Source organism: Cyanistes caeruleus, chromosome 11 (genome assembly GCF_971803275.1).
Source record: "Cyanistes caeruleus chromosome 11, bCyaCae1.hap1.1, whole genome shotgun sequence".
In the NCBI taxonomy this organism is placed as follows: domain Eukaryota; kingdom Metazoa; phylum Chordata; class Aves; order Passeriformes; family Paridae; genus Cyanistes; species Cyanistes caeruleus.
In genome coordinates, this window is record NC_141711.1 from 9,156,609 (window position 1) to 9,183,972 (window position 27,364).

Sequence of the window (27,364 nt, forward strand, 5' to 3'; positions counted from 1 at the left end):
TCCCACTGGAGTCATGTCTTTTCTGGTTATCCTACTCCAGGCAGACACATGCTGCAGCCTGTCAGGAAAATCCCTCCCAAGGCAGAATTCAGTGACCCCATACTGTGGAGCAGGGGTAACTCTAGTTCTCCCCACCTCCAGGGTGAGCAGAGCAATGTGATGTAGAGATCCAGTCCCTGTTTGGAGAGGTGGAACTAAGCAGTGGCTGTCCTGCCTTGGCACAGCCTTGTTCCTGCTTGGCCTCCTGTGGGTGAAGAGGCTGTGAGGGGTGAAGGCAGCAGCAGGAGAGGGACTTTTTTGAAGGGACCCAAAACGTGAGAGAGGAAGGGAATGTTGAGGGCTGCCAAGATGCTGAGAAGAAATAAGAGATGCCTAATGTCAGGGCTTGTGGGACCTATCCAGCACCACAGCCCCATCTCAAAGGATGGACCATAGCTGGTGTGGGGGAGAGCTGAGTCCAGCTGTGTCCAGCTTCTGTAGGCAGGAGCACTGCAGTCCTGCTTACTGGCAACAAGGAAGGGAATGCAAGCTTTGTACTGGTGGTGTCTATGGGTGCTGTTTAGGGGTGCACTGCAAGATCAAGGGGAGATGACACTTGAATTACCCTCTGCTATGGGCTCACCTGAGCCTTGCTGCTCTTGGCTCCACACAGTCCCACACCCAAAGCAGAAAGTAGGTGTGGGATTTGATCTTTCATTGGTACATTAGAAAGATCTCACAAGCCCAGGTAAATATCACGTACAGATGCCTGACCTTTCAGAGAAGACAGCCAGCTTGAGTCTTGGGTGGGCTGCAAGGCTGCAGAGACAGAAGACTGAATCCCATCAGAGTGCGGCAGCATCTGACACACTGCTGGGGCAGGCTGTGCCATGTCCTGGGGGCATCACAGCATGGGAAAGGTTGGAAATTATTAATAAAAGAACATTAATAAATTAATAAAAGAAGACTTTTTATTGCTGCTGCTCCATTGCCTCTGGTGCCCACCTGGCACAGTAACTGCAGGGTCCGTCCTGATGTGCTGCATGAGTGTTTGCCTGTGATTTGGGAGGAACAACCTGGGATACCTAGGCTGGTGGTACCTCAGCTGGAAGCATCCCTGCATCTGCCTCTGAAGTTTCCATAGAAACCGCTGTTGTGCCAGAGCCAGCATCAACAGTGAGCCCCAAATTAGAGCTGGGAGGATGCGCTGGCAGCCAGGGAGGTCAGTGGTTTGTGCTGTGGTCGGGGGCTGGACAGAGGGACACCTCCTCTGAGCACAATGTGCTCCAGCTTTCTGTGAGTATTTCTGTGAGTTTGGCCTGTGCTCAAACCCTGGTGGGTTTGTCCTTCTCAGGGTCCTGGAAAGTGATAGACCCCTTGCTGCCACTTTGGTACATCTCCCCACCCTGACAGCTCTTTCCAGAAGCCACCAAGGCATGTAATAATTCCACTCCTGCTAAAACTTTAGTCATGGGGGCCTCTAAATCACGGAGCTGCATTGAAAACAGAAGCCTGATTAATAAGCTTTTCCCGCAGGAGCATCGCATGAATGGGATAAATCAAGATGCTGAGTCACTGGCAAATTGACATCCCTATGTGCCAACTTCACAAGCTCCCTGCTGCTGATGGGGTGCCCAAGGCTACTTTTCCAAATTCAAGGTGGTGGCAGCTGCAAGACCTGGAGGATGCTGGAGGGGGAAGCTGGAGCTCGGAAGGTGTTTCCAGCAGTGAGGCTGATGATCCCTGCCCCGGAGGGGTTCGCCCCTCTATCAACAGCATTTTGCCTCCTGTATAAACTTTCCTGGCTCATTGACCCACAGGAGTACCTTTTGGCTTGGCTTCTCCAGTTGAGTGGAATGGGCTTATTAAAATCCTCATTAAGTGTGGATTTCTCACTCTTTTCTATCTCTGCTTTTGAGCACAAGACCAGAATTCCATTTGAATGAAGGGAGAAAATTTACCAGGAAAATGTTAGAGGACATCTCAGGAATGGAGAGATGAGGGTCCTGACCACTTTTGCAGACTGACGTGTTATTAACTGAAGAGCTGCTATGAATTTCTAATGAAATGTGCTATGAAGTTAAAAAAGTTGAAACAGTATATTGCTGTCTATCTCCTGGAAGCTTCTGCTAATTTTTACTAAAGGAAAGACTACAGGTATCTGGCTACCCTCCCTAGTGCTAGAAGCCCAGACTGTTATTTCAGATATAAGGAGAGCTATTGAGCCAGCGCCTGGCAACGTAGTTAATCTCTCCAGAGCTTGTTATGGACGGGGGAGATGGAAATGGAGGTAGCTGTCAGACCTATAATTAAAAAAATGTGTTTCCGTATAGAAATTTCTTTCCGTTGTCAGGAGAGATGGAAATACAAAAATCTCATTTATCATATTCCACAAACTTGCTAGACGCTGATACCAGAAGGCTCCAGCCACATCAGAAATAGGAATAGCTCTTTCTAAGTACCTAAAATAACATGTCGAGCCTTATCACCAGTGCACACAGCACCAGCAATTCCTTTTCTAATGGCAGTGGAAGTACTGCAAATGGGTACAGGACTCTACAGTCTCTTCTGCAGGGAGATCTGAACCAACTTCTCAATCGTGAGCAATAAAATAGTGGAAAATCACTGTTTATGATGCAGGGCCATATAGGGTCTGGATGCACAGCAAGGCTCTTGGCAGCAGTGCCACATACTGGCCCTGTACAACAGAGCCGTAGGCAGTTCAGGAGCAGAACAAGGCTTTTATTTACTTAAAAATCACGATAAACATCAACATTTCCATCAGCTTGGCACTCTGGAGGAAGTTTTGCCTTCCAGCCTACGGTTGCCTTGGACAGCCCAGCCACTACCCCATCCCTGAAGTCCAGGCTGCAACTCTCTACTCTGGTCCTAGAAAATCAACCCATCAGAGTCTTCTCATTTAGCGGGGATGTATCAAGCTGCCTTGATTAATCCAAGCTATTTAAACCAACTCTAGTGATGTAATGTCAAGCAACGCAATGCAGTGAAATTGCTCCAATAAGGTTTTTTATGGGTAAAAGGCCAGAATTTTATCTTTTTATCTAAAGTGAAAGCTTTATCTACATGGGATTTGATTAGGAAACCAGATATATACATCAAGAAAGCCATTATTTTGACACCCCTGAGCTCTGGGCTGCCTTTAATCCTAAAGACAAAAGAGAATAAAGGGGAATGTAAGTAACTTCCCTGATCTATCCATGAATTTATGTCAACCTTATTTCTGCAGTGGTTTAGTGCTTAAGGAGTATCTTCAGAGCCAGGAAACAAACATTTTAACTAGTACTGAAATAGTTTTGAATTAAAGGAGGAAAAAATAGGCAAGCAGGCATGCCTGTTTTACATTCCTAAACATGGGGGTTACAGAACCACAAGGCAAAAAATCCAGTAAAACCATATTTGAGAATGTTTCTCTGGGGAATGTTTAGATGGTAGTTATTTTTGTCATACTTCTGATGGATGAAATTAAATCCTTCTGCATTTCTGCCAGAGGTATTTACATGAGAGACCACACAGCCTCTGGAAATGAAGGAAATGGGTGATGTGCTCCCATGGGAGCAGCCCTCAGTGTGCCAGATTCCAAGCTTCAGCTTTTTCTTCCTCCCAGTGTCCCGTGACGAGCCCCTGTGCCCAGGGCTGTGCTTCCAGGTGGGGGGCAGTGGCTGGCTTGCAGAGTGACTGGAGCTGGGGCTGATCCTGGCTTCATGGCCATGGGGTAAGATCCAGAGATCCCCCAGCCTCAGGGTGAGATCCAGGGACCTTCAGCACTGAGGTGACCACTGGCACCCTCAGCACTGAGTGACCACTGGGACTCTCAGCTCCAGGGAAGGAGCCTGGGACACTCAGTCCTAGGGTGACCCCAGGGACCCCCATAGGACCTTGAGGTATCTCAAGCCTCAGGGTAAGGTCCAGGGGCCTCTGGCCTTGAGGTGAAATCCAGGGACCCTCAACCCCAAACTGAACCCAGGAACCCTCATAGGGCACCCAGGCCTCTCAAGCCTCAGAGTGCGATCCAGGACCTCCCAGTTTGGGGTGACCCCAAGGACCCTCAGGCCTAGATTGACCCCAGGGACCCCCAGCCCTGGGGTGAGACCCAGGGGCTGCCCCAGGGCACTGAGGCCCCTCAGGCCCCACAGGTGGGCAGGCCTAGTGGTCGGCTGCCTCCCAGGCCTGCCCTGGGCCTGCAAGGCCGTGTGCCCCTGGGCTGCCCCCACAGCCACAGGACACCGGCAATTCTGCCCTGAGTGGGGCTGGTCATCTCCTTCCATCTCCCTCCTCCCTGCAGGGCTCTGTGGCACCATGGCTGCTGCTGGTGGGGAGAGGCCATGAGGGCCAGGGCCATGGTGTGGTGTGGGGGCTCCCTGCCGGGGTGTCAGCCCTGACAACAACATGAACTTCAACGTCTGGAACATCAAGGAGATGCTGAGCACACCAACAGCCCTTGGGTGAGCATGAGTATGGGGAGATGGAGAGGAGATGGGGTATAAAACCAAACACCTGGCAAGGGTGATGGCAGTGAGATGAAACATGTCCAGAACTCATCTGTGGCTAATTAGGGAAATCTAATGGGAATTCATTAGCCTCCCCTGGGATCCTGTTTATGCTCCCAGCCTGCCAGCACCACCATAGAGCTACTATTGGTGGGAATCTAAAAATCAGCATAGGCTGGAATCTGTACCCTTGTCCATTCAGGGTGCATTTGGGGAAGCCCTGTGAGCTGTCCTCATCTCATTAGATAAGTGAAGTGTTCCTTTTGCCTGTGCAGAGGGCAGATAGAACGAATCGTGATGTGCAATATTATTGCACATTATGTAACTCAAAAATTATTCCATATCCTGCATTTATACACATGGCTTGTTTTTTCCCAGCAGAAGCCAAAGAGCAGCTAGAAACCCCCACATCTACAATCTACAGTGAAACAACAAATATTCAGATGTAAACATCTGGAGGGCAAATATGTAAGACAAGCTGCAGTTTGTATTTCAGAGCATCCTTTGTATCACATGGCTAAAAAAGGCAGTGGGACTCATCCCCTGTTTGACTCCAGAAAAGCAAATTGATGAATTTGGTATTCTGATCCTCTGTTAGTTAAATAACCCACTTACATAACTAACTTGTTCAAATTCACAGTTTCAGTCATACTGTCTCTTTGGCCAGATGTTACCACAATGATGGATGATAATGAAAACATAGTAGTTATTTTCTTGCCCATTATAAAAATGCTTGTCATATAGATATGAATTAATTTAATTTTGCACAGATGCAGGGGGCAAAGAGGAGCCAATTCAGGGAAAAACGTATTTATAACTGTCACAGTTTTGTCTTTATAATTGAGCATTGCTTAACTCTATTGTCTTCTTGGTACTTGTGGATTTATTTTATTTGTTTTTTGGTGTTTCTTTTAGTTTTCTGAGTTTGAAAACCTGTGACTTTCCTTTCTGTCAGAGACTGAGAAGGGGAAATTTAGAGAATATATGAAAAAGACATCATATTATATATAAAATAGATAATCACATTTTTATATTATATACAAGATATGTAAGATTATTATTTTATTTTTTAAAATAAATAATTCTGTGGAGTTGTGCCATAGGAAAGGAAATGAGTGGAAGAAGTACAGATACCTGTTTGGAAAGGGATCACTTGAATTTCTTCCTCCTCCAAAGTAGTCTATCACCTACAGCATCTTCCCTTTTAACTCATTTATTAATGCAGGAAGAAAATATAGGCAAGATTTTAACACCCACTCCTCAGCGTTCCACATTTTTTACAAGTGAGTTCAAAAGGGTCAAATAGGGCATAAAATGTTACTGGAAATGCAGCTGGGTTTTTGGAGGAGGTAAGAAGGGGGAGAAAATTTTCTGTGGACAATTAACTTTTTCTAAAGGAAAGAAAATTTTCCCACAGGAACATGTGTGTGTGTGTGTGTGTATTTGAAACAGGGGGAAAAAGTGTTGATTACTTTTCCCTGGCTCACTTCTATTACTAGAAACCTTTCCCACCACAGCAGGGTATGCTGTTTAATCCCCAGAAAACTCTTTCAGGGAGCTTTAAAAATGAAACATAAAATCAGCGTATAATCTAGGCAGTGTATGACTCACTCTGTGAGTTCTTTGCAAGTTTGAGTCAGGGTGTTACTTCTGAGAGCAGCTGCCACCAGGTCCCCAGGAAATGCAGAGCTCCAGTGATGCATTACTCTCACAGCCACAGCTCTGTACAAGCCCAGAAATGCTCAGGGTTTTATTTGTTAATTGTCAGACACAACAGCGCTTCTCTGCAGAAGTATTCTCTGAGAAATTTCTCTGAGAAATAGGGTGTGGGGAACCAGAACCCCTGTTCCATCTGGTTTTATATATGAATATTGACATAATAGAGATACTAAAAATGAAGCAGAGTGAAGATTATCAGGTTGGACATTAATATCAAGATGCCAGCTATTTTAGAGGGTGGAAGGGGGGCACATGACAGCTATACTGGGAAAACATAGTCTCAGTTGAAGTGTATTGACAAAGGACATGGTTTTTATGGATTGAAATGCCAGCCTTCATTAGAGAAAGTGCCACATTAGAGTGGTGCTGCCTCCTGCCCAGCCAGGAGGGCTGGCAGAGGGAGATCACAGAGGATGCAAGAACAGCAGCCACAAAAGCAGTGATGCTTCAATCAGCCTTTGATTGACTGGGTAAGCATCACAGGGGTGTGATGCTGAAAGTACATTTTCACACACCATCAATATCTGCCTTGGCCAGGGAGCTCCCTGGAGAAGAGACACATTTTGCTTTGGCCCTGAACTGAGCACAAGATCCCTGTTCAGGCTATTTACTCTTGTAGTGCTACCATGAGAGTGGCAGTAAGGAAATGGAGTCAGTATCTCTGCAGGAGAAGCAGAAGCCAAAAAATCCACTACTGTTAATTAAAATAAAAAATACTCTGGAATAGTAATAAGAAAACTCATTAAAAATAAATTAAACTGTACAGCCCAAAGGGTTAAATGTTTGCCTGAGGCAGAAAGATTATTTAGACTTGATTATTTAGATTTGAAATTGAAGTTATGAGAAATTGCTTGTACCATGACAAAAGAAATAACTTGCTAAATGCATAAAAGCTACTCATATACTGTCTTCCAAAGATATCAGAAGCAGAAAGCCTGCCAGAGAGTAAGGCCAAGAAATTATGAAAATATTAAGGAGACATTCTAAATGGATGCTTGAAGTTAAGGCCTACTTGGGCCACTACTCTCTGTGGTTTATTTCTGCTGTTGAGAATAACTTCCAAGTTTAAAAAACTAATTCAATCCATTATCCCATGAAATTCCATCCCACATCACAAGGTCACCTAGTTTGAAAGTTGTATTAAGGTTTGAGAATAAGCAGAAAATGAAGGAGACAGCCAGGACAAAGACCAGGAGAGCAGCTGTAAATTTCCAGAGCCTCACAGGAATGAGAAACCGGGGCTATGAGTGCAGGCTGGAAGATAGCTTCAGGCTAGAGAGGGGTGTGGCAAAAAAGATCCCTGTCTCCAGATGCATAACTTTTAATATGGTTGGGGATGCATTTTGTGGGAGCAAACAGGAGTACTCTGCAGAAATCCCAATCTCTTCTTAAAGCAAATGCTCTGTTGTAACTGGCAACCAAGCTCAGGACAAAATACTAGCATAGATTCCAAAGTAAGGATATCTGGGTAGCATTGAATCACAGCTGAATGAACAATGAAAAAAGTAATAGAAAGTAAAAATGACCTTGAGAAATTAAAATAAGACCAGAGGGATTTCGAACCTGAAATCTGGAAACTGGAGGCAGTGTTTGAGCTGAATAACTGAGAGGGATTTCATCGTGGTTAATGCATTAGGGCCAGTGCCAGAATCTGTAGAAATTCCTTTTAGGATGTGGTGCAAATTATTTGCAGCAAGCAGGTCATGCCATTCCAGGGGCCAGAATAATAAGGAAGCAGAAGAATAATTTTCTGCTGTGACTGTTTCCAGTGAAGATGTGGCAAATGGCTGGAGGCTGCAATAGCAGCTTAAACTCCTTGATTTAAACCCCTCCAGCTCCCCTGCACCCGAAGCCAAGGCTGATCCTTGCTCATTTGCTGAGCACATTGGCAGGCAGCTGACAGTGAGGATGAGAGCAGTATAGCAGAGCTAGAGACAGTTCCTATAGATACAGGCTATAGCCAGGAGGAAGAGCAGGTGAATGGCAGTTCCCAGAATTTAAATTGGATTTGTTGTGATTCACCCCTGGTCCCTAAATGAGGAGAAGCAGAAAGGGCTGAGAGATTTTCTGGAGGGGAACCAGGAGAAGAGAGACTATGGCACTGATCCTACTCAAGACACTGCTACTAGGAGAGAAAGATCTCTTCTTTGGGAAAGAGGCTTTACTGCACTTTGAAGAAATGTGTCAGAAAGGTGTAAGTGAGCTTCACCCACAGTGCTTGAGAAGAAGAGAGATGTTGGCACAGCTTCAGTGGGGATGACAGAACCAGAGAAAATCACTTAAAGCAGCACTGCAGATAAATGTTACGTTGAAAATTGTAGAAGTTTCAGTTTGCTTTTTCAAATGACTCTTAAACCTTGGTGTTGGCACATTAGGATGGATCCAAACAACAGAATACAAATATCAGTTCTTAAAAAAAGATTGATTAGGCCTATGGCAATTTACAGTTATGAAGCTTTAGTTTGTCAATGTCCCTAGAACATCTAGGAAACATAAGAAGAGGGTATTTATGGCATGCCATGTTTGTTTTGAGGTAAGGCAGAACCTTTGAATGACAGGTGAATGTTTGTATGTGATTGTGCTAAAGTATTTGGAATGGAAATTAGAAAAATTAGGAAAATGAAAGAAGTTCCTGAAAGTTCTAACTCCTCCTCTAAAGGGGGAATTTCCACTGACAACAAGGAAACAGATACTGGGAAGATCTAGCTGACCCCTCAGATATGCAGAACGCTGCAGATTTTTTTAGATCACACTCATATCACGAGAAAGGGTTGGAGATGCCAATATTGCAATACCTTGCAGTAAGTTAGGTAGGAAAATGGAATCATTTCACCATCGACAGTCAGCAGAGGATGATTAGCCATTTTTTTGGAGCTGTCAAGAACTTGTTTTACATATCTAAAGTTGGTTTTACTTTGGATGCATATGCTAATGCCAGTACCAAAGGAATGTTATGGGCACCAACACACACGGATGATTTGGGGCATGGCTCATGTTAGCAGAAAGCCAGAAGTTCTCCTGAGGTAAACTATTGCACTCCTCACTTAGGAGGGACTGCTAAGTGGGATTGCATACCTGGGATGTTTCCTTGCTGTTTATGGGAAAGGGTTTATATTTAGGACAGAACATGCATCCCTGCACCTCAGGCATTCTGAGGAGAATTGTCACGTGGTTAGAAGAGCTGGAGTTGCCTGATCACAGATCTGATCCCACATGTGATCAAGGCTGTCTGATCTCTCTGTCAGGGACAGGCCTGGGCCAAGCATGGCCAGGCTGATGACTAGCCCAGATGGTCTTGTTAGTAAATTAATTGCCAGCAGTGTTAAGCAAGGGAGAAAGAAATCCATTGCTCAGGGGAATGAGTATATTCAAAAGAGACATCTGTTTCACCTCCCCCTTTAATTTGCAAAAGTACCGTGATTCCTAAACCAACTGCTGAGGTAGTGGACTTAAGACAGAAAAACTGGGCTCCAGTGCAGCCAACAGCTGTCTTTGGTTGTAGTGCAGAGTAAGCCTGGGAAGTCCCTTGGCTCATAAAGTCCTTTCAGCTCAATACTCCTCATAAAATCTTTGTTATAAGAATCTTGGGCTTCGGGTATTAAATAACATGAAGCATCCGAGAAAATGAGCATATTGTGGGGTGTGATATTCACCAATTGTACTGGACACTTTCAAAGGAGGTTTGTCAAGACTGTAAAGCATCTAAAGATTATAAAAACCCTTCCTCAAACCAAGACGGAGCTTTTTTTGTCTGGAAGACAGGAGGATTTAGAAAACTGGTGCAGGAGATGTGCTACTCACATTGCAGGCAGGGACTGTGCCTGTGTGTGTGGTCATGGCAGCCCATGTGCTCACATCTCCCCCACATACTGCATGTAGATTAAGAAATTTTATTTTATTTTATTTTTTACAAAGCTTAGCTAAGATGGAAACAAGAAGCTGTGCAAGTAAAATTGTATTCAGATTTTTTTCTTAGCAGATTTGGGGTCCAGAGAGAGATTAAGGGAGAAGGTTTGAATTCAGACAGACTTATCAGGCTTTTTGAGAATCCAGAAACCCATACCTGATCTATTTTTGCCTGAAGCTCAGTGTACTCAGTGAGCTTAAAGCCAAAAGTATTAATATGATACTGTCAGTGACACTACTATATAATGGAAACTGAGCAGTTCAAGTACTGTTGCTAAATCCTTTCCCTGTTGTGTCTAGGATGTTTGGGCTCTTTCCAAAACTAGGGATTAACCAAACACATCACAGCTAATAAATGTTGGGGTGATCATCTCTTGTTATGCACATGAGTTATTCTCCAATTCTTTCTCCTTTACTTATATCATTTGATATGGAAGAAAAACCTTGCACAAAATTTTCATTAGTTATTTTCATTTATTTTGGTCTCTAGTTTTCAGCTTCAAAGGGAGCAACACATCTCTCCATCTTGGTAGGTCAAAAAAAACAAGAACTGAGAATATAAACCCAGCACAGTTTGTTTTGTGTTTGGTCCTAAACTAAACGCTCTGCCAGACCCTGTGGATGTGGAGCAATGGAATAGTGATCATTTAGACTGAAAGAGAGTAGATTTAGATTGATTGTTATGACAAAATACTTTCCTGTGAGGGTGATAAGGCACTGGCACAGGTTGCCCAGAGAAGCTGTAGATGCCTCATCTCTGAAAATGTTCAAGGCTGGAAGGGATGGCACTTTGTGTAATGTGGTACAGTGGAAGGTGTCCCTGTCCATGGCAAGAGGATTGGAACTAGGTGATCTTTAAGGTCCCTTCTAACCCAAACCATTCTGAAATTCTTTGTGAAAAATGAAAGAAGTCTTTTGTATGTATTTTTGCTAACCAAATACTGAAGCCAGCCTCCAACACAATGAGAAAAAATGCAGCTGTGCAGGGAAACCCTTGTCTGAGGGAAGCTGGTCCTGTGCCACAATCCTAGTCCATAAAGCAGGAGAAGAGTATAAAAGTGTTTCTGAAGAAGAGTAGAATCAGAGCAACACAGCAGAAAATCAAGGGTATCTAGAAAAGATTTATTTGAGTAATGCTCAAGGGAAAGAAGCATGTTTTTTTTGAAGCAGCATGTTAATATGTTTGAAATGCTTCCAACAATTTGTATCAGTTCATCCAGCCATATGCTATCTCTATTTATTTGTTGTTCTACTGTGTCAGACTTAAGGCATCTGGGGAACAAATGCCCAAGAAATGTCAACTATTAGTCAGAAAGCTTTATTCTCTTGGAACTGCCTTCCAATTCATTGAATCAACACCTGAGCTACAACAGAAATTGTTACTCAGAGTAGCTGAAAGGGAGAGACCCAGCACTTGCTAGGAGCCCAAGATGTCTCTTTAACTAAGACTGACTGGCAAGGCAGGTAGGATGAGCTGTTTTAGATGCCCAGTCCTGGGTTTGGTCTTTTGTCTGCAGGACATGCTGGAGAAACACCTTCGCTCCTATAAGGTGAATGTGAAACTACCACACTCTATTTGTGTGGATGTGCTAGTTTAAGATAACCCGTCTGGTTTATCTTATAATTCTACCTTATGCCATTATAGGAACAGCACCTTCCAAGCAGAGAGTAAAAATTAACATGTTGGTGTGGGCCATGACCAAGCAGTTCAAGCAGGCCATGTAGGGAATTTTGTTTGTCTTTTTAATTGCTCCAGACTTATTCACATCCCTCTCTGCACCATTTCAGGCCTAATAAGTTTTCCATGCGGAGCAGCACTGCCAGTGATTACTCGAGTCTGAGTGATTCTCAGCTCCTCTTTGGCTCCCAGTTCTGCCCGGAGAATGTGCAGTCGGCAGCAGCACCACTGGAGCTGGGCACGCAGCCGGGACAGCAGAACTCCCAGGATGTGAGTCTTGCTCTCAGTCAGTGCTGTGCAGGCACACAGCCACCATTCAAAGTTAATGGAAAATGCTGAAATCAGGTGGTAACATTTGCAAATGTCAGTAACTGCTGAAATCAAGTTATCTTCTTCCTACATGCACATATTTACTGTGACAAGACAAAGTAGCAGCGTGGTCAGATGAATGTGGTATTTATAACAGATTGCTATAAATTATTATCGAGATGGGTATTACTTTCTTCAATCACATTTTTTAAATTTACTAAGATAATATGAAATTATTCTCAAAGTAATGTCTTTAGACCACCTACCTAACCAAGTTAGAATACTGCATCTATTTTCTTTCAAAAGTTATGTGTTTCACTTTCTTAGCTTTCCATAAGAATGAGAGAGCTACTCGGTGTTTGCTTCCCTGCACTAACAATGACCTTGCTGCATTGTTGTTATGGTAGGTGCTTGGATGTTTTTGGATAGGGATGAAGAGTTTCTATGCTCACAATGTTCCTCCTACAGCTCATGGTTTCTGATGTTACCAGCCACCACTAAAATACTTCCTGCATTGCTAACAGAGAGAACCAGATCTGAATAAAGACACCTGGAGCAAAGATTAGGAAAGAGCAGTGGTGCCAGCTTGGAGGCCCTGGGCTGTCCTTCAGTTCCAGATGCTATCTGCTGTCCTATACATTTTGCCTAGGAGCTGTTTTCATCAGACACAAAACAGGAAATGCACTTTTCACTATGAAAAAAAATAAATGGAATTTACATTTTCTTATGTTTTAAGGAAAAGGCATTTCCATTTTGGTCACACAGTGTCTGGAAATTTTGTAGAACGAAGCATTCATATTAATATTAAATTTCTTGTTCTAAAATGTGTATTGAAGCATGTGAAAAACTCATCTACAGTCTGTCAATGTTGCTAGTTGGCAGCAAAATGATGTAATCCATCAGGAAATTCAATAAGATTTTTTTTAGATTCCTGCACAGAGAGATTCTACTGACAACTTGAACTTTTCCACAACTCCAGGAACACTGAAATTCATTTATAGTCTCTGTCTTGGACATAGAAGGGAAAAAAAACCTGCATGCCTTATAATTGTAGCAAACTGAAAATCTTCAAGATGAGAGAAAAGCCTGTGTCTGGAGGAATTTGGGCTGGATCCCAGTTCCACAGGAAGTTGATCTAACTAGGCACATTAAATGAGGCATAATCTCAAAAAATTCTTAATCTCCTCATCCAATCTAATCTGACATGTCCAATCACTGTGATGTCAGTCTGCAAAGCACTGGATAAACAAATTGTTTCTTCTAATTAATGTTCTGATTATTTTTGTACTTCAACACTTTTGTTTTGTGTCACAGAGCGAGCCCAGTATTTTTACCAAATATCAGACAAAACCACAGTTATTTGATGAAGAAACAAGAGAAAAAGGTTCTCTTAATTTTGGTACAGGAAGAGTGAAAAGTGTCTTGGAAAATTTTGAAGTGAATAAGAACAAAATAAAGGATAAATATGACCGGTATGTAGACATCCACAGTAAATTCTTTCTCTTCTGGTGGTTATCACTCCCTGAAGTTTTTTCTTCCTCTCTTACAAATCTTTTCTCCAAGAAAAGTATTTTTAAGATTTTAAATAATTTCTAATTGGAAAGAGTCACAAGGTAAGAGAATAGGGTTTATTTGCAATTTATGTAACACATTCAGTTTTAAGACCTATGGAACAGCAAAACTCTACCCTGAATTTACTTTTGTCTTTCTTTATCTAATCAGCATTGTTTCTTTTTTTTCTGTACTGATTCTCTGTTAAAACTCTTATTTCTCAAAATTTTGTAGGCTATGAGGGGACTGATAAAAGGGATTCTGAGGATGGCCTTCACATTTGGGCCAGATGAGGGGATTGCCAAACACATTTGTGTGCAGATTACATCTTCATAAACCTGCACACATCTCTAGAATTTTATTTCCATACAAGATTTTTATGTATTTTTTTTTTTTTTTTGTAACAGACAAGTTATTTGCTAATGTAATTTACTCTTTGTCAGATGTCAAGAATTACATGTACCTGTAGGTCATGAAGGACTTTAAGGAACAAGCCAGCAATTTGAAGCTCAAAAATGAAATATGGCAAACTCCTCAGTGCACCTATAAATAATTCTTAGCACTGTACATCTTGTAATGTAACATCCAAATTGAAGTGTGTTTTTATTAAAAGCATTTGATCAAATCTGGCTATGTATCTCTCTTGCCTTTTCAATGGGCACTATGTTTCTGATAAGACAAAATTTTGTTCTCTATTGCCTATTACAGGAAGATTTTTGTAATGAAATGAGAAAGTAGTTTTAAATATTTAGACATCACTTACAATTTTTCTTTATTTTTTCTTTAAATGCTTTTCTATATGCTACTTCCTACACTCCAGACTTCCTCCCAGGTTAGAAGCCTGTTTTTAGAAATAACTATATTATCTTTTTTTTTACTTACAAAGATAAGTGTATAATTTATCAATTTGTATCCCCCACAAGTTTGACTAAGAAAATTAGTATCTTCCTTTCCATAAGGCTAGAGAGATTTCAGAAGCACTTCCTAATTCTCATAACTAGATTCTCCCTGGCCTCTCCATAATTTTTGCTGTTGTAATTTAGATCACTCTAATGATTGACTTAAAATGACCCAAATCTTCAGAGAGGAAAAGATTATCACTTTGCTTAGCAACCATCCATGCATTTTGGTGTGGCAGGTTAATCATGAATGTAGCCTAGTTCCTGATACTCTGTCTCAATTTAAAAGGATAGATAACAGAAACCACAGGCATAATCTCAGGAGAAAAGGATTTGCAGTATTTGTTATTCGTGGCCTGGGCTTTGTTGATGCTGAAGCTTTTCCCGTGTTTTTCCCAGTTATTTTAGTCCAAACACAATACCCATGTATTGCAGCAACCTGCAGGTCACCGCGCCGGCTGGGTCCTTCTGAAGGAGATAACATGGTGATAACACCCCAGCAGCTAATGGCCAGTTGTGCAAATGCCAACTAAAAATCTGATAGAGAGGCCAAAAATCTGAGAGTAAAACCCCCATAACTTCATATGTATGACATATATGGACATGAGGGTGTATGTATTTTTTTCTTAGTTTACGTTACAGAGTCAGTGTTTTCCTAAAACAACTGAGGTGACTTCAAAGGGTTATGCCCCCCAGAGTAATCATGTTTCCATGCTAACATTTCATACTACACCATGCCTTGCAGTGTTTCCTGTCTCATTTTTACAGTGATCTTTTCAATTTTTGAACATTTTGGTAAATTACATTTCTGGTTCATACTTGTTTGTTTTTTTCCATTTTAGTGAAATCCTAAGTTCCTTTATTTCCAGCATCAAAGACAGGCTTCAAGAGGTAAGTTACTTCAAATTCAGGATGTAAAATAATGAAGAGTTAGAAAGACTGCAGATCATTCAGTGTTCACTTTCTCTCCTTTGCCATGATGATATATAAAATACTACATTATGTGTCTTAAACACTCAAATACTTTGAACCAACAATTATAAGGTTTTTTGTATATACCATTGCTTTTGTGGCCTTAGGGTCAAGGTCTCTAAAGAGACTTGCCTCAGAGCCAGTGGTGGAATTTCTCTGGGTCTCTGGAGCAAAACAAGCTGTAGTGACAGCTTGCAAATACCAGTTCTTTTCCCCTTCTGCCTGAAGAAAGCAGTCTCATCAGGATTAGTCATTGTGGTCGGAAGGTGAAGGTCTCTCCCCCAACACTTCAATAATTAATTTCATTAGTTATTACTTATCCTATTTTAAAGATCAGTATCTCTTTTTTTAAATCTGTTCAGATTTCATGAGCCTTTGAGCCGTCCCAGATCTTCTTTGGGGCTGCAACCAGCAGCTGTACAAATTGTTTCAAGTGACAGATAAACAACCATTTTCAGACTGTTCCATTCCATGAGTTGCAGTCATTGTTCTGTGGCATCTGGGGCTGTGATTTTGCAAAGAAAGAAAAGGCAATGTTTTAATTTTCCCATTTGCCTTTGTTTTTGCAGCTGAAAGTGTGCTTTGAGAAGTTTGAAGAAATGTTTGATTCCAAACTCAAATCCAGTTTGGTTTGGCAAGAAACCCTTTCCAAGACATGTAAGTCCTTCCTGTGTTCCTGTTAACAGCAGAGGGCACAGTCAAACTGCCAAATATCAGTGTGTTGTCTGGAGGCTGAGGTGAAAGGGGAAAGTCATGCCACTCGTAGCTGTTCTCCCTAACGGAGGAGAAAAAATAAGACTTATCCATAGTATGGACTTCTCAGGTTTTCCGTTCCTACTCTAATTTTTTCCCTTTCTCTGCTCTCTTGTACTTAGGTTTCACATAGTTAGACAATGTGCTCAAATAGGTAAACACACCTCTGTTTTTGTGTTTTGCCTGGAGTAGAATCATTTTTAGACTATCTGGAGTACTAATGGAATACATGGTAAAAATTATTTAGATATTTATACCCTGAATATCCAGTTTCAGTTTTTAGGGCTTTCTCAGATTTTCATGTTAGTTTGAAGTCTTCCATTGCTTCCCTGTGCTTGAGGTGATTAAGTTCTGTATGTAAACAAAAGTAGTATTGCTCATTTCTTGAATGAGAAGCACATAGTGAAGCACGCTATTGCCATGATAAAGGGGTGACCTCCAGAAAAGCTAATAATGTAAAATACTTTTGAATAACTCTGTCTCTGAAGTGGCTAATCACAGGAATCTTTACTGAGGGAAAGTGCTTCAAGAAATTGTTTCTAATTTAGCTTAGATCTGAGCCTTTGAGAGTACATTAATTTTTAATGCTGGTGTGATGCTTTATCAACACCCTGTCAGGACTGCACAGAGCTTGCTCTGCTCTGTACAAGAACAAGACGCCATTTTCAATACACACGAGAATGTGAAGTGAGTTGTATCTTGTGAGATGAAGGTAGCAGACCTTCACAAAAGCATAATAGTATTCACTGTGTGGCAAAATGTGGCTTCCACAAAGCACATCCTTGACAGATAGTTTTAAATCAACAGAGCCCTCTCAGGCAAAAAGAGTGGAGCCTGATGCATTGTACTGGAGGCCATGATAGACTGTACATTTGAAATGCCAATCTCATTCTACTAAGAACACTCCTTTGCTGTGCTTGGCAAGTGCTCTTAGTGGGACCCTAATGTAAACAAGAATCTGTCTGCTTTGGCCAGCACAGCAAATTCCCTATTACACATTTTCCCATCTCCTAATTACTTCAGTGCCTCAACTTGTCCACTCTGCAGCAGGACTTTGCCTAATTTCGCATACCTCATGTACAGAAATTGTTGTCATGGCACTGAAAATCAAATCTATTGTTCATGACTCCCCCTCTTCATTCCATACCATTTACTCAGCTGTCCTGTCTCTTTTCCATATCCATTTTAAATGAATGTGCCTTGAATGAAATGAGAATCCTCCCAGAGGTGCATGCTGCTAGATTTTCAAAGCAATTGAAAAGAAAAATTGGAACTTTCTGTAATGCATCATGCTGCAGAATGTTGAATATATAATGAAAATCATCACATGCTGCACAATGTTGTTCTTTTTATATTTCTGGGAGGTTCATCTATCACTGGTTAATTGCAGATAAACACTGTCATTTGACTGATATCACAGTGATGGATAATCAAGTTCCCACTAAATAGATACCTACGCTAGTGCCTTGAAAAGAGGCAATTCCCTTGAAAAACCGGTATAAAATTCCAAAACACAGGTGATCAAGAGCTAAATTTAGAGTTAATAAAATTCTGAATGCCAGTGAATGATTATATAGTACCTTGGGATGTGGGTGACATGGCAGAGACATGTTAAATCATTGGCAGTGGAGGATTTCACAGGTAGGAGAGAAGTGCAGAAGATGAAGAGAACTAGTGCACCAGGACAGTCCAACAGTTCTGAAAAGCAAAGGAAGGTGGAACTTGAAATCAAGTCTGTCTTCATTAAAAGCTTATAAGGAGTATCACAGGCTGCATTTTTAGCAGTGGGGAGCAAGCACATTTGGCACAGTCTGCATAGCCACCAGGCAAGAGCAAAACAGAAAATATTTTTCAAAATGTATTTCCAAAGCATTTCCAAATGCTGTTGTGCTGGCATGGTCTGTGCAGTAAGATTTTTTAAAATGTTCTCTTTTGAGTGTCCATATGTGCTTGCACACATTGGATAGAGCTGTGTCTGGCACTGGAGATGAGACAAGGTTTGGATGAGCAGCTTCCACAGAGGCACAGGTGCTCTGTGCCTTGCTCACATTTCAATGTGCAGTGCACAGGGATGTAAAGAGGCAGACAGACCCTGTGGCCTCAGTTCTTCCACCTTATATACATACAATTTCTCTGGTTGACTTGCCCATTCATTATTTGCTGTTTCCTTCTGGTTTCCACTCCCGTAGCTCATTTCTTTCCATATTTTTCAGATTTTAATTTATATACCCACATTTCTATCAAAGCCTTCTATTTTTTATAAAAATACCAATTTTCACCACTCAGCCCTCTCTGCACTACTTTGCTGTTCAAGTATCTGGTAGTTCCAGCTGTGACAACTCAGAACAGCTGAATCCTCCACAACACCCTGTCTGCAGTGCACATGAGCAGCATCCTCCCAGCCATCATGGCACAGCAATCCTCTGACAAAGGGTGACAAAGTAATGTGCAATATGTCACTTACAGAGGTATGAAGTGATGCAGCTCTCTGACAAGATCTGGTGCCTGGTGAGCAGTTTGCAAACATGACTTGCTTCCAGACTCCCCAGGCCCAGCAGCTGCTGGCAAAGTTTCCAGGGGAAATGGCTGTGTTTAATATGATGGGATTTGAGCTTGTTTACCTTGAACTGTATGGTCCAGACTGGGACACCCAATACAGACTCCTTTATGTTCTGTATGGATTGAAAAGTCAAAAACTTTGAAACTTATTTTAAAAATGTTTTTCCATGTAGCTGCTAAGTAGCCATGCAGTGACTAACAAAGCTATTGAGGTTGAGAGACTTAACCAGACTCCAAAACACCTCAGCATGGATGGTTAGAGGAAGTGTGGATGTTCCAGTAGATACTGAAATCCCTCATTGTCACAATTCAGGGCTTGGAGCACCATGTGCTGTAGCACAGGTTGAGGTCAGGGGCAGCACATCCCACCGTCCCCTGATGCAGGTGCTATCTGATGTCTTGTGGAATGGAAGCCAGGCTAAGCCAGCACAAACCTGCCATCTGACTGCTTGGAGTATATCTGAGCATGATGCAGCCATGACAGCCCAACTGTCTCACCCTCTGGCACAGCTCCATGGCTGCCCAGGGAGAACATGCAGTGCTCTGCTGAGCTCCAGAGCTGTCTTCCCTGCCCATGCCTCACCAGGTTTATAGCACCTCCATTTTTCCCTACTGAATCTGGGTGTGGGGGAACCAACTTCCTTTCAAAGTGTTATTTAAAGCTCCTGTGCAGTTAGTGCCAATCTCAGGATGAGCTGCATAGATGATGATAGAGAGACATCAGAAGCAGTTGCTGTTTAATATTCCTAGGCTGAGAGGCTGGTGCTCTCTCCCTTGACTGCTTAGGCTGTAGTTTTCAGCTGCTGGAGTGCAGCTGCACCTAGGTACAGGCTGATTTGCAGGGAACTCTCTGCAGCACAGGGTGGCAGCCCTACCCTGAGATCCTTCAGCCTTTTATCTCATGCCAGATTTCATATTCCAAATGTTATTATTGTAAACAGTAGCATCCAAAGACAAGGGTACAGCAAATCAAAACACAGCGACTCAGACTGTAAAAAACTGCTTTGTTAAAATTACCTCAAGAGAGGCACAAGTCTGTGTATAAGTCACCCATTAACTGAGTAAAGATTTTCTTGTCTGTGATCAAGTTATTCAATAACTATCTGCTGCAGGGTTTTTTTGAAGAAAACCTCTGATGCAGCCTTTCTTGATCATATTCAAAGACAAGAGACTTGACTTAACAGGGGCCTTGATCTGATCTAATTTGGCCGTCTCAAGGCCTGGTTTTTTTTGTAAGCCTTTATTAACACTTATTTTTACCTTGTTTATTAGTGTTTGACAAGTCTGAACACTCCTCTGGGTATGGAAGCAGAGAGGGAAGGAGAGTGCCCCTCCTCTGTACTGAGGGTTTTTTCTGCAGAACACTCCTACACGTACAAATGAAACGCTTTCAAAAGGCTGGCTGCTGGTTGCTTGCCGGCAGCATGCTGTGCTGAGTCAAATGTATGTGCAGATCACAAGCCCAGTGGATGCAGGACTATTTTTAGACTGAGGATACTATGTTGAAGAAGAATAGACAGACCAGGGTAACCAGAAAGTTTTAAAAATAATTCTGAGCTAAAATTAAACATATGGGGAAGAGCAGAAAGATAAGGTAAGCTTGGAGATGCTGCCCTTTCTGTATCTTCACTATGTAGACATGGAAGATGATAAAGCGACATGAAAGGAGTTTCTTCCTTTAGTCACTGCTGCTTTCCTTCTTTTTGTAGGTTGGCAGGCTCCCCAAAACCTGCTCTCAGATTTCAGGTAGCCTTTGTGTCTAACCAGGGAGATGAAAAGTCTAGAAGGCCCACTCAAACATTCACTCCCCCGTTACAAACCCATTCTTCAGGTTATAGATTTCCAGGTTTCTAAAACAGTCTAAATCTGTCAGAGCAAAACACTAGAAGATTAAAAACAACAACCAAATTGTCTGCAACAGCATATTTTTTGAAATATGTGCAGATAATTCTCAGAAATCAGCCAAGCTACAACAGAGAACAAGGCAAAGCCATGTGGTGATGTGCATCCTGAAATAATGGAGACATTCTCCTTGAGTTCAAGTCCAGGAGGTGGTTTTAATTCAATGTATGTGAGGATGATGCATGGATGAGGGAACTGCAGGGTTCCTTCTCCCAAAAGACAGCTGTGTGTACTGTGCCCAAGCAGGACTCCTTCAGAGGAGGCAAAGTCAAAAACACATCTGGGCACAGGGAATTCCTGGTGCCAGGAGGTGCCATTCCTCATGTTCATCCCTGAGCGGCACCTCCAGCCCTGTGCCACCCCACACCTCTGCTTTGCGTGGCTGAATGAGACAAACACTTTCAATCTCCTTTCATAAGAGGAGATTACCATGTAAGCACTTAATTAACTTGTAGCTTTTCTCTGCCCATGTCTTAGTTCAGTCTCTTTCTTTCCTTGCACACAGAAAGCTGGGAAGGTGTGTGAGCTTCCAGACACCCTGGGGTGCATAGCAGTTCTGTTAGCCAGAGCTGGTGCACTACCACGCACCACACTGCCCTGTCTCACCTGTAGCTTCTGCTGCTGACATTTGCATCCTCATGTTACTTGCTAATTAACTGAATGCCCTTTGGCTTTTGTACCAAGGTGACTAAAGTAGATTTTAAGCCTGTTTAGCTCATGAGAAGGCCTTGGTGAGCTTCTTTCAGGGATGCCTTGTCCCCTCATTCCACTCAGCTCAAGAGCTGATGTTTCCCCTTTAGTTGAGGCTTGTTTTTTAAGTTTACCCTCATTTTTTTTCCTTTTTATATTACATGATAACTTCTACTGAAAAGCTTTGTTTGAATCTACAGAATAGCCACTGTGTTGTCTTTGTCAAAAAAGTCACCTGTCTTGTCTTAGTGCATTAAATCACAATCCACCTTTTATAAAATCTTGTTCTTATTCAATTTCTCTCCATATCTTTGAGTACTTTTCTCCTCAAAGTCTGCTCTAAAACCTTCCACCATATGAGAGCAAATTACTAAGCCCATAACTGCTCAGATTTTTTTTCCTTTATTCCTTCTCAAAATTTTAAAACATCCCTGGTTTTTTTTTCCCAGAAACAAAGCCTGTACAATCACTTTCTGCCTGCTGCTAATAGTTTTTAGCTCTTTAACAAATTCCATTGACAGTTTGACAGAAGGGCACAGCTCGCTGAGATAATTAAGTCCCTGGAAACTTAATGAAAATAGCTGAGCAGGAGGAGAAGGGATCCCCAGTGCCCTGCAGCTCTGCAGCCTGTGAGCGCAGCACTGTGGGGCAAGAGGTGCACACCGAGGAGCTGAGATCAACACTGGTGAGCAGGAACAGCTGCAGATGGCTCTTCTGACCTCAAAGTCAATCAAACACCTTGGACCTGTATCAAAAGAAGATTCATTAATTGCAGAGCTCTTGTAGCAACTTGTTGAAATGTAGGCTTTATTCTGATTTTTATCAGGAATGCAGTACTCCAGCACTCCAGGCTTTCAGTTATCTTGGCCCATTGGTTTGGCAGTGCTTTACTTTAGCAAGAGTGCTTTGGATCCTGCTTTATGACAACCAGCCAACATTCCACACCATCTGTACACACCTTCCTGCACCCTTCACAGGAAAAACCAGACATGTTTAGCTCTTTCTCTCTGCTCTTTCTCAGCTCTTTATCTCTGTCCTAATTTACAATTTTAAAGTAGACTTCCACAAGATTGCTAAAGATTTTTCATCTCCAATCTCCACACACACACTGCAAACTGTGTTCCCATCCTGTAGTGTATTAGGCGCAGCAGTGGTTCCTATTAGAGTAATTGAAGCTGTATGGGGGAGTTATATTCTTATCCAATCATATAACACAAATCCCTGTTTTATCAGTTTTTCAACAAGGCTGACTGAACCCAAGAGCAACTTGCTCCAATTTGAAACCCTCGCAGGGAGCCTGTGCCTCCACAAGACTCTGCTGGGGCCCCCACTACCAAGTGCTGTGCACAGTTGCCTGATTCAGGTGGTTTCTGACCCCATCTTTTCCCATGACCAGAAAATGGAAATTCCAATTCTTTGCACACTCCTTCATAACTTCCCTCTATTCCTTCCAGCATTTTTCCTTCAGTTTTCAGCCTTCTGTGCATTTTTGACACAGTTTCTCTGGTTGCCCTTTTTAGCCATTAATCTTTTACACCTCCATCCTGCTCAAGCCCCATTTACCATCACCGGGTTGCATGAGAGTGTTGTTTATACAGGGGTGTATCAGCTATACTGGGGTCCCCCTGCCTTGGCCATGCCTGTTGTGCACCTGGCAGACAACCAAGTCTCAGCCTTCCCTGCTTTCAGCCTACCAAATTCTGCAGCTTTGCACAGCCTCTCTTCTCCAGCTGCCACATTACCAGAGGGCAGTAAATGAGGTTTGGCCTATGTGCAGCGTCTTATAAATTTCAAGTGTCTTGCATTAAAAATCCACCCCATTGCTCATTGCTCAGGGTTTGGGGAGATCACAGCAGGAGAATTCATATGGTGATTCATGCCAAGCCATGCAGAAAGTAGCAATAGTACTGATGGCAGTTTATTCACATTTACAAATGAAAGACCAAATGTGGTTTTTATTGATTTCCCTGTTTAGTGGAAGATGCTCTTCAAAGTCACTCTAGCTTGATGCTGAAAGCTTTGACAGATAAAAGTCAAATGGAGCAGGCACTGCTGGAGATGGAGAGGAGACTTGCAGCCGTAAGTGAAGAAATTAATCTTTTATTCTGAATGCTCATTCTGAATCTCTCCTGCTTCTTCAAAATACTGACCGAATATTAAATTGCCTTTGAATGGTGGATTATAAAGCAGACTGCTCCTGTTATAATGAAAGGGGAAAGATATATTAAAATGCTAATTCTAGGCCAGACACTGACAGAGGCTTACCCAAGCACTGGCTAACAGTGCTGTAAGCTCTGATGAAATCCCCGTCAGTAAGAGAAGAAGCCAACAGTGCCTTGTTGTGGCAGGCTGTGTGCCTGACGCATACAGCAGGCTGTGTGCCTGAGCTGTCACAGCTCCTGAGTGAGGAGCACTCAGTGCTTCCTCACCTGACACATGCCTTTGCTGGAGGAGATGGTGCAGTGCATGTCTGTGAGGGGAAAGCACCTCGCAAAAGTGCAGCACCTTGTCCCTTCTGCCAGGGAGAGGAAAAAAGACATGAAAAGGAAACAAGTGGATGTGAGAGATACAAGAATGAACTGTCAAAGACCTCCTGATCGGGTCTGATTTCTCCAAAGGCCCTGTTGCAGGAATTGCTTTTGGCAAAGATGTATCACACCAGCGTGTGAGAAGGCAGTGTTCCTAGGAGAGGGGGCACACGGTGGGTTAGGGGGATCTCCAATCCCAAACCTCTCACCTTTGTGGGATACTTTGAGGATATCTATTACACAGGAAGATACAATTGCTAACCTTTGGGTCAATAACAAACTGACACATGATAAAAAAAAACTTTCTTACTATTGTGCTTTTTTTGTGTGTTTTTTACTGCTTCTGCTTTGCCTTCTGCTTCCCCAGAAAGATATGGAGATTTTGGATATGAAATCCAGTATCCAGCTGCTGAAGGAGGGTGTGGAGTCACTGCCAGCCCAGCTGAAAGACCAGTTCCTGGAAGTGTGTAAAGAACTTGGCTTCCCGAAGCTATGTAATAGCTCAGCTGAGCAGCATACACTTGCGTCTAGTGCCAGCCTGCCCCCTCACATGATAGATAAGTCATCCCAGACCTACCCTGGGCTGTGCCAGCACTGTGTCCTGAGTAAGGAGCACCCACACAGGCCATGCTGCCCAGGCAGGGGAGTTTGCAGCTGCTCAGGCTGGTCTCATTTCCCCTGTGTGACAGCAGGGCAGCAACAGGAAGACTCTCCTGGAAGGAACCAGGTCACTGGAGATAGCACATCTAACCTAAACTCAGCCTCAGGAGACAAAGCCAGCCTCATTGCTACAGCAGCCTGTGGCAGAGATAACACCTTTTATCAGGAGGTGAAATGTAGTTTGGAGACACAGAGCTGTGCTGACCATCCTTGCATGTGCTGGGCTGGCAGACACTTTTTGGGGAATAGTCAGAAGAAACAAGATGCTGTACCACTGGAAGTGCCTCTACCAACCCCACTGAGAAAGGCATTCAGGAGAGGCACTCGAGGGTTTAAACCCCTTACACCATCACAGCAGCAGCAGCCTCAAGTTTGCCACCATTCTGCACAGAAAGCTACACCTAGGCAAAGACACGGCGACTGGTTCACAGACCACGAGGTGGAAAAGGCAGCTGTAGGGAACAAAACAAAACAGAGTCCAGGAAGGATGTCCTGGAAAAAAGAAATAGGGAGAAAGAAAACCTGCTCCACTAAGAAAAAAGGCGAACACTCTGGATGTGCTGACGGTGGGCTGAAGCAGAGGAAGGCAAATGGGATTATTGACTGGGAAAGCTCCAGAAAAAAATCCCTTCCCAGATACTTGGTTGATCTCAATTCAGAAAACTCTGACCTGGTTTTTGCAGCTCCTCATCAGCAGATCCTCAACAGTGCTCAGCTGGGGCTTACAAAGAGTTTCCCACCAGTGCCACGCTCTGATAAAAGCCTGCAACAACTTGCAAGCAGAAAGAGAAGTCCTGAAACTAAAAATACAATTAATGTTTCCAGTGTAAAAAGGTATCTCTTGAATTCCTCTCCTGAGGAGGATGTACTTTCCTTGTGTAGCACAAAGGGTGTAAAGAAAATGAGCTGTTTCAGCCTCCAAAGCCCCTCAAGCTCCAAGAAACCACATCCTGTCAATCCACTGGCTCAGCAGAACACAGACTGTTGCTCTTTACTGTTTGATTGTGATTCTTCTGATTGAAGGGGTTTGTTTCATGCTTGGAGCCCTTAGTGAATGAACATTTCAGTTGCAGTTTATTCCTCTAAGTGTGTTACCTGCTTAGTCAGAGGCAAGACTCTGGCCTGGATGCTTGAAAATGCTATTGCCCAGTTTGAGATATTGTAAGGGACTATGTGGGATCTAAACAGGGCTCTCCCCTGGCTTGGAAAGCTGAAGAATTTGTATTGCTTTACTTCCCTGCTCCCAGCAGAGATGCCATGGGCTTGAGTTACCTTAGCATTTACACAGCAATGAAGTACCTGACATTCCCACGGAGGAGAGGGCTGGCAGAGCAGAGGGTCAGCTCAGTCAGATTTGAGATCTATTGGAAACTACTCAGCTAGAGCTATACAACGCTATCTCTGTGGCCAGAGGCTTCACTCTGTTTCTTACTTGTAGTATTTGTGTTGGTTTGTTCTGTAAAAGTTCGGGATATTAGTAGAGTAGTGTTGTTCTAGTTGATTTACATCAGGTTCAGATTTGTCTCAGGAGTTGTTTGTGAACTTTGGGCAGGGACAGGTTTAACTGAGGAAAACCAAACCACATCATCTCAGGATCATCCACTATTGTATATCTTCTCCTTACAGGCTTAAATTCCTCGGTTTCAGAGATTCCAGGACATTATTTTGTTTCTACTTTATTTGTCTTTTGTATCTCTTGGCTGATTAAGTAATTCTCCAACATACCCTTTTCAAGGGCAGTGGTTCTGAGAGACCAAAGATGGGACAGGTAGATCCAGCAGATGAGATGTTAGACAGTCCCAATTCTCACAAAGCAACTCTTTTCAGGGTACCCAGCTGTGACTGTGGGCAGCTCCCACTGCTTCGGGCATTTGTGTCACATTTGATTTTTGATCTGAAATGTTACCAGCAAAAGAAACATTTTGGTGTTGACAAAACCGTATTGCCACAAATTCAAATTATCCAGCTTTGTCATTCCAAGGAAAATGGCTGGGATCCCTTTTTCTGTCTTTAATAAACTCATGTTCACCAAAGCCCAATGTCTCTATGCTGTTGATTTTTTTGGGGGGGAGAGGCAGAGTCCTCTCTGTCCCAGCAGGAGAACAAGCAGCTGCTCTTTAGCTGTTTTAACTTCCTTGGATTGTGGAATTGTCAGGATTCTTTTTTTAGCTCCTCTCTGGTTTTTAAAGATGGAAACCTTCACCCTTCTGATTTAACATTGGTCCAGTGATGTTAATTAACAAGGAGAAAGTGGGGGGTGGTAGTCAGAGATGGGGAGCCTCCAGAGCCCCAGGACACCCCTGTCAGCAGAAGTGGTTGGTGATGGCTGCCAGTAGCAATGGCTGTTTGTTTTGTTTCACATTGCCCTTGTGTACCCGCCTCCCCAGCAGCCCCAGCACGGCCTTTGCTGGGCAAAACCTGCCTGGTGGGCTTCCCACCCTGTGCACTTTGGGATTGGCAAGGACGGGTGCAGGTCTCTGTGCAGCCCCTGGTCTGGATGCAGGGAGCTCGGCAGCACATGGCTGAGCTTGGAGGGACCTCTGGAGGTGTCTGCTGCAAGCCCCTGTGCAGAGGCAGAGCAGGGACTGGCTCCTTGGCAAGCCGAGATGGAGCCTCAGTGCCGTGGGGGGCGATGCAGGGCCGCCCTGGGGACCCCTGCAGTGCCTTGCCACATGCACACATTGGAACAGAGTGCAAAACAAAATCCCTGGAGATGGAGGTGTAACAGCAAGAGCAGCCAGCAATGCCTCC

General features: G+C 43.1%; 1 protein-coding gene across 11 annotated transcripts; it reads left to right on the forward strand.

The window, feature by feature from the left end:
- The first annotated feature begins 3,521 nt into the window (after window positions 1-3,521).
- On the forward strand, window positions 3,522-26,646 carry IHO1 (interactor of HORMAD1 1). Of its 11 annotated transcripts, none has more exons than XM_086846949.1 (9): window positions 3,681-3,881; window positions 4,283-4,442; window positions 4,869-4,955; window positions 11,901-12,060; window positions 13,414-13,571; window positions 15,392-15,440; window positions 16,091-16,178; window positions 23,401-23,504; window positions 24,321-26,646. In XM_086846949.1, coding segments are annotated over exons 3-9 (1,875 nt in total). In that variant the 5' UTR covers window positions 3,681-3,881; window positions 4,283-4,442; window positions 4,869-4,953; the 3' UTR covers window positions 25,635-26,646. The 11 variants fall into 11 exon arrangements, with proteins under 11 accessions (XP_086703071.1, XP_086703070.1, XP_023791041.2 ...); XM_086846948.1 differs by having other exon boundaries at window positions 3,740-3,898; XM_086846950.1 differs by lacking the exon at window positions 3,681-3,881 and adding an exon at window positions 3,929-4,083.
- The last annotated feature ends 718 nt before the right edge of the window (window positions 26,647-27,364 follow it).